The following is a 7,190-nucleotide window of genomic DNA, read 5'->3' as shown; positions in this document are numbered from 1 at the left end:
GGTTTTCTGACCTTTATTTGATCTTTTTACTTGCTGTTTCTGCCAATAGGTATGTATAAATTTGCCTATTAGCTTCCTTATTGCAATTATGAATAATGGTTGGATTATTTGATGTCATTTGTGTTTGATTCCCTTACTGTACTCTATGGCAAGCAATTCTGTGTAAATTTCTAGTTTTTGGTGCTCATCTTAACCAAATATGGTGATTGGACTTGCATTTTGACTTGTTTACACAACTGTTTCAAAGTCGTGGTATAGGCCTAATATCTCAGATTCACTTGTTGTTTTGGCTTACAAGTTATGTGCTATGAATCACCTCATAATCAATTTGTTGTAGTTTCATGAGGGTTTATTCTTTGAAAAATAAGTGGCTCGTACTCAATTAACATCTACATAAATGGACTAACCAAATTTGTTGCATAGTCATTTAGCTAATAAGCATAACAGATTTGATTTATAAGAGTAGCCCCCGTGGCTATTTCTTATAATTCAGAGGTCTGCCCAAAGGAACAAGAGGCGTGCAAGGCAAGAGTAGCTCGTTTGTGAAGCTGTGATAGATATAAAGATTTTGCAATTTTGGTTCCTTGATTATTTCTTGTAAATGAAGCATCAGATCCTTATGGATCTTTTTAAAGTTACAATTGCCTATATTTGTTTGTTATGTTATCTTTAGTATCAATTGGCTTTAAGTATACAAATATGTTGTTCATAGTTCTAAATTTAAGTATTACTTGTTGTCTTAGACTTAATGAAGATAGTTGATCGATCTAACCATATGGGCTATGGCTATTTACTTATATTCTGGAAATACAACCTGTTGTCAGAAGAATTTGCATACACGGGAATATTCATTAATTGACTGCCATTTCTTTCTATAGGCGCTTGCGACGCTTTTTAGCAGTTGATTATATAAGTGCATATGATTTATTAATATCCGCAATTGATTACATTTTTATGTTTCTTCCATAATTGTTATCCCTAATCAAGCCTTTCATGAATCTCTGAGTCTAGAAAAACAATTCATAAACCTCGTAGCTTGCTTTAGGCGCGATTAATAATAAATGATCGTGACTATGGATACGGTTCTCGTGACATGGTTACGATACATAAATTCCAATTCGGATGTACATTTCATGTGACCCAACCACAACCTCGAGCAATAATAAAATATACGTGTTGTAGATTGTGGTACGGTTCCCGTGACACGATTCGCAACATGTACAAAAACAAACAAGTGTACGACAATCGTAACTTGTTCCAGAAATAATTCCATAAATAATTAAAAGCGGTTTAGAAAGCTAAAAATGCACAATAGGAATAAAACATGTCATTAATCAGACAATTAGGCCAATTAATAATAGTTGAGCGACCGTGCTAAAACCACGGAACCCGGGAATGCCTAACACCTTCTCTTGGGTTAACAGAATTCCTTACCCGGATTTCTGTGTTTCGCGGATTGTAAAACAGAGTCAAACTTCCTCGATTCGGGATTTTAAACCGGTGAGTTGGGACACCATGAATTATCCCAAGTGGCGACTCTGAATTTGAATATGAATAATCTCATTTCGATTATTGTCACTTAAATTGAAAAAATTCCCTATCCCTTACGGGTAAAAGGAGGTGTGACAAATAGAATTAATCAAAGGAGTGAATAATTTTTAACAAAAATATTTATTCTTTTTTTTTTTAAATTTTCAAAAAGTTTTAAATACAGTCAACTATCTCTATAACAGCCTCATTTATTCCGATATTTTTTTTAACTTTTATAGTGAATGGCTATTATACATCTATAACAACATTTGGCGTTTAAATATTTTTTGGCTGTTATAGATAAAAATTATCCAAAAATCAATTATTCTTTTTTATAATGTTACATATAAAAGATAAAAAAGTTATTCAAATTTAAAATCTCAAAATATATGCACATTTCACTAGTTAAATATTGAAGAAAGCTAATACATTATTAATAAAATCATAACTAGACATATAAATATTTAAATCTAAGTAAGACATTTTAAAACTACCTAGAAAAATAAATTCTTTCAAGATTGATGGAAGTAATTGTAGCTTGTTTCGTAGATTTCATTCTCTTACTAGCGATATAACACGTAAATTAGCGAAGATTCGTTTCCAAATTTTTAGCGAGAAGGTATCCAATAGCTTTCCCTTGAGGACAATCTAAGAGCTTAATAGTTAAATTGTCTATCTAATTTTTTTTTCGAATCTATCAAATGGAAAAGATCATGTGCAAATCTTCAAATCTTATATCTTATGCAAGATAAAAACTTTGTTTAATAAAAAAGATTGTGCGATATTTTTAGAATTATTATTATAAAGATTCTATATGGTTGTTATAAAGGAGTAATTTTACAAAGTGCATTCCGCTATAAATATGGTTGTTGCTGTTATAGGTAAAAAGCTGTTATAGAGAGGTAAAATATAACTTAAAAAATCGGTTCTAAAAAAAAAACTTGACTTTTATATATAGGAATGTTGTTATAGAGAGGTCTGAATGTACATATTTCTATTTGTATTACTCCATTGATTTGACTTTTAGTTCTTCTATTTCAGTATATTTAATGATGAAAAAATAAAAATGTTATTCAAACTACTCCATTCGGTTCATTTTAATTGATTTTTGATCTTTTTTGTGATCCATAATATTTGATCTTTTCAGATATAAAAAATGAATTAATTCTTTTTTTTAAAGTTGCTCTTGGAGTAAAGAGCCTACGACAATGTGTTATATTTCTAAATGAATAAATTATAGTTAATATGGTCAATTTTATTATTAATTAATGTTATAAGGTGGATTTCTAATATCTTTAAGAATAACTGAAAAATTAATTAAAAAATGAACCGGAGGGAGTATTATTTTATGAAATGATATCCATTGTGTAAGAAGTTTAAGCATATAATTTTGAAATCTAAATTTTTCGACGGTTAAAATGCTTTCTGAAAATACCGAATTTTGTTTCCACGTCAAAATAACTGCGGGGCAGTAGTAATCAACTGAAATCTGGAAACTTCCACATTCTTCCCCTTCTACGACCTCTGTTTTTCTAGACCCATCTCTCTCCTTCTCTTTAACAATAACAATAATAATATAACACGCTCCCCCTTAAAACCTTTTAACATATATCACACAATCAAATTCCAAACACAAACTTCAATCTTTCTACTGCACACAACACAACACCTTTTACGTTTATCTTTCTAATAACTCATCAAATTTAAGCTCAATTACTGGTAAATTAAAGAGTTAGAAGATGGGTGCAGATTATTATAAGGTATTGCAGGTTGATAAGAATGCTAAAGATGATGATTTGAAGAAAGCTTATAGGAAGTTGGCTATGAAATGGCATCCTGATAAGAACCCCAATAACAAGAAAGAAGCTGAAGCTAAATTCAAACAGATCTCTGAAGCCTATGAGGTATTATATATATATATAATTCTTGCTTCTTATTCTTCATTCTATTTATCGTATTAAGCTACTAATCTCTGTTTCCAATACTTTATTTCTTGAATTTGCTTATGTTATTTACTATATTCAAATAGAGGAGGTCCATCATGTAACTAAAACTAGCTTGAATGGGATTTTAATTGTCGGCGGAGCTAGGATTTAAAGTTTATGGGTTCGGGATTTTGATTCTTTTAAGTTATTAAATTCTAAATTAATAATTTATTCATATTCAATTGATTTCTTAAGACCAATACAGAGTTTGCACCAAAGCTACTAAGTTCGGTAGAACCCGTAGAGCTAGCTCCGACCCTGTATTCAAAACGGCATTTTCATAAGACTGATTCAAGATTGTTCTCCACTGGTTGGAACGCTTTAGAATTTCTTTTTTTTTTGTTGTTGTAAGCAGGTTGAACTTAGTCTGGATTATGATTATTTATTTAATATGGTGTTAATTTGTAATTATCGATGCAGGTATTAAGTGATCCACAGAAGAGGGCAATATATGATCAGTATGGGGAAGAAGGGCTTAAAGGTCAAGTGCCACCACCTGATGCTGGTGGACCTGGTGGGCAGACATTTTTTCAGACAGGAGATGGACCAAATGTATTTAGATTCAATCCTAGAAATGCCGATGATATTTTCACAGAATTTTTCGGATTTTCGAGCCCATTTGGTGGGGGTATGGGTGGTGGTAGTACTGGGATGAGAGGTTCAAGGTTTTCTAGTTCAATGTTTGGTGATGATATCTTCAGTTCATTTGGAGAAGGCAGACCAATGAGTTCAGGCCCTCGAAAGGCGCCACCGATTGAAAGAACATTGCCTTGTAGTTTAGAAGAGCTTTATAAGGGGACAACCAAGAAGATGAAAATCTCTAGGGAGATAGCTGACGCAAGCGGGTAAGTAAACTAATCCGTTTAATTCCCATATATGATATGCTTGTTCTTCATTATTTCGCTTGTATTGTTATGTAGTCATGTTTGTCCTTTCTGTTGGTTCAGTAAATATGGTCCCTGATTGGTAAACTTGCAAATTAGTATCCGCTGAATTCGTTACGCTTCAATAAATGGATCATCTACTTAGTTGTTACATTCTTATTTTGATGATCCCTCTTACCTCATATGATTTTCACTGTTGAGAGCCAACCTGATTGCAGTGCAATGTCCATCAGGTAGTCTGAGACTTGTATTTGCTGCATCTTTCGGATGAAATTTCTACTACAAAATATTGCTTCAATGTCAATAACAGGGATGTTATAAAGAAACAAGTAGGATAGAAGGAGTAATTGCTTAAATGTATTATATGGCTTTGCTGAACATTCTTGTGTGTCATAGATCAAAATCGGGCGTGTGAATTGTAACTTCTTAATTATTCGCTGGCATAGATAACATACAAAAGAACAAACCAATGTCCAACTTTATTCATCTGCTCGAATTACAGAAAGTTGCTACTATTGTTGTTGAAACTTTATCACTATTCCCGGTCTTTAATCTGGTCCTATAGTCTATGATTCAAATAATTACGGCAGATCATTTATGCGTTGAGTGTGAGCTTCATGGCACTTCTGTTGATATTAAAGCCAATGTTGTTAGTTTATGTATGGTCATGGTCCTTTCGGATTGCTTTACAGCAATTCTGTATGGATTTATACTACGCGCTGCTGGCATAAATAAATTTTTATGCAATCGTGCAATTTAACCCGTTGTAGAAGGTTATCTGCCTTGTTTCATAGTTACGTTTAATCACCTTTTAGGTTACCTGACAGTGTAAAAACTTTTTACACCCTCATGTATAGAAGTTAAACTCATCAATCGATATGCTGACGACTAATTTTTTTTGTGCAGGAAGACTTTACCAGTAGAAGAAATTTTGACCATTGACATCAAACCTGGCTGGAAAAAGGGAACGAAGATTACATTCCAGGAAAAAGGAAATGAAGAGCCAAATGTTGTAGCTGCAGATCTTATATTCATAATTGATGAGAAACCACACGGTGTGTTTACGAGGGACGGGAATGACCTTGTGACCACTCAGAAAATCTCACTGGCTGAAGCATTAACAGGCTACACGGTCCATCTAACGACACTAGATGGAAGAAAACTGACTATACCTATAAACAATGTAATACATCCAAACTACGAAGAGGTTGTCCCAAGGGAAGGAATGCCAATAGCAAAAGAGCCTTCAAAGAGAGGGAATTTGAGGATCAAGTTCAATATCAAGTTCCCGACAAGGTTAACAGCAGACCAGAAGACTGGAATCAAGAAGTTGCTTGCTTCTTAGGCCAAATTGTTTAACGCAATCTCTGTGCTTTTGACTTTTCTTTTTTCTTTTTCTTACTTCTCTCTCTTTTGTATCTTTGGGTAATTGGTTCGAGTTGTAGTCTTCCTGTATTTAGCTATAAATTGTGAGTGTAAGACAATAAATGAATGATGTGATAGTAATCAAGGATCTGACATTTTAAGCTCTTCAAGAATCTTTTCTAAGCTAAAGCTGGAGATGTCATAACAAATCTGTTGTAGTACTCACTTAGCGACTCATTGCCGCACGCTGTCTGATCTAATGAAGGTCGTGGGATCTGACTCGTTGTATCTTTTGTGCTTTTTTCATTTGTTAAAATGATAGTGGCTTTTAGAGATCGAACTTGCAAAGGGCAAGGGACAGCAAAACCAGTGGACAAGAGCTGTACTGTTTAAAGTAATAAAATATTAGTACTGTTTATTGGTAAAGATACCGTGAATTTGTCTCAAGAAAACGGAAAAGCTTCTTGAAGGAAGTTGTTGTTTACCCTCAAATTCGGATAATAATTAAGCGTATATTGTGCTTTTAAGGATATGTCATTTCGTCCAATATCAATCAATAAGCAAGAAAATAAATAAATAAATTAGAGAATAAAGTATCAAATCAGTGCGTTGGTCAGGTCTCAACCTCGACTTGGGATAGCCTCGAGGTGGGATGGCAAGAGTAGTAAAAAATAAAGCAACTCTGATAAACAGTAACCGAAATAGCAGATGGCAAGAGTAGTAAAAAATAAAGCAACTCTGATAAACAGTAACTGAAATAGCAGGAAAGTAATAAATGTATATATTCTTATCAGTGAACAATGATGCCCCTTACAAATGAATGAGATTTCTCTTTATATAATAGAGGAGTCCTAAATAAGGTACACTTCTAATTATAGTAGGAAATCATATTAACATCTAATTAACTACTGTAGATCGATCTGTTCCGAGATTCACGCCATGATTCTCGACCAATCACGGATAACTCGCCTTTTTCGTTATCAAGCCATGCCGGTGTCACTCGAAGTCTGCCTTTTTCTATCCGCAATCGAGGTCGGCCTCGACCTGGACTCGACGTCCTAGCTCTCTGACGTGAGATTCCTATCTCGACCAAGGAATGAAATCGGGTAGCCCCGATTTCCACCATATACAGATAGTCCTCTCGTTTCTTAAAGTAAAACAATAAGAAACGACTTGAGCCTCGATTTTCCGGAGACCCTGATAATGATGTCATCCCCGTGACGTAAGCGATCGAAGTGACCGAAACGTCCTATCGGTGCAGTTCCCCAAACCATTAATGCTTTCCAGTGACGGTCGGTCACTAGCACCACCGAACCTCGCCGTGAATCTATAAATTCAGGTTCTTTGGTTGAATCAATTTTACTTTCGCCTCCACGAAGTTTTCTAAGTTCCTTACTCTCTCCATCTCTTCTCTTTCACCACCCAT

At 34.2% G+C, this 7,190-nt stretch overlaps 1 protein-coding gene across 1 annotated transcript; it reads left to right on the top strand.

Moving 5' to 3' along the window:
- The first annotated feature begins 3,032 nt into the window (after positions 1-3,032).
- On the top strand, positions 3,033-5,931 carry LOC109240754 (dnaJ homolog subfamily B member 13-like). The gene is made up of 3 exons (XM_019407431.1): positions 3,033-3,434; positions 3,936-4,360; positions 5,306-5,931. The coding sequence occupies exons 1-3, from the start codon at positions 3,270-3,272 to the stop codon at positions 5,742-5,744; spliced, it is 1,029 nt and encodes a 342-aa protein (XP_019262976.1). The 5' UTR covers positions 3,033-3,269; the 3' UTR covers positions 5,745-5,931.
- The last annotated feature ends 1,259 nt before the right edge of the window (positions 5,932-7,190 follow it).

This window comes from Nicotiana attenuata, unplaced genomic scaffold (assembly GCF_001879085.1).
Source record: "Nicotiana attenuata strain UT unplaced genomic scaffold, NIATTr2, whole genome shotgun sequence".
In the NCBI taxonomy this organism is placed as follows: domain Eukaryota; kingdom Viridiplantae; phylum Streptophyta; class Magnoliopsida; order Solanales; family Solanaceae; genus Nicotiana; species Nicotiana attenuata.
The sequence above is the reverse complement of the archived record's forward strand: the minus strand, read 5'-3'. Positions and strand labels throughout refer to the sequence as shown.

Bases quoted from the DNA above. Each gene is read 5' to 3' on its own strand.
- LOC109240754 (XM_019407431.1), top strand. From the start codon at position 3,270: ATGGGTGCAGATTATTATAAGGTATTGCAGGTTGATAAGAATGCTAAA. The intron at 3,435-3,935 runs GTATTATATATA...TTATCGATGCAG, and splicing joins AGATCTCTGAAGCCTATGAG to GTATTAAGTGATCCACAGAA. The intron at 4,361-5,305 runs GTAAGTAAACTA...TTTTTTGTGCAG, and splicing joins GAGATAGCTGACGCAAGCGG to GAAGACTTTACCAGTAGAAG.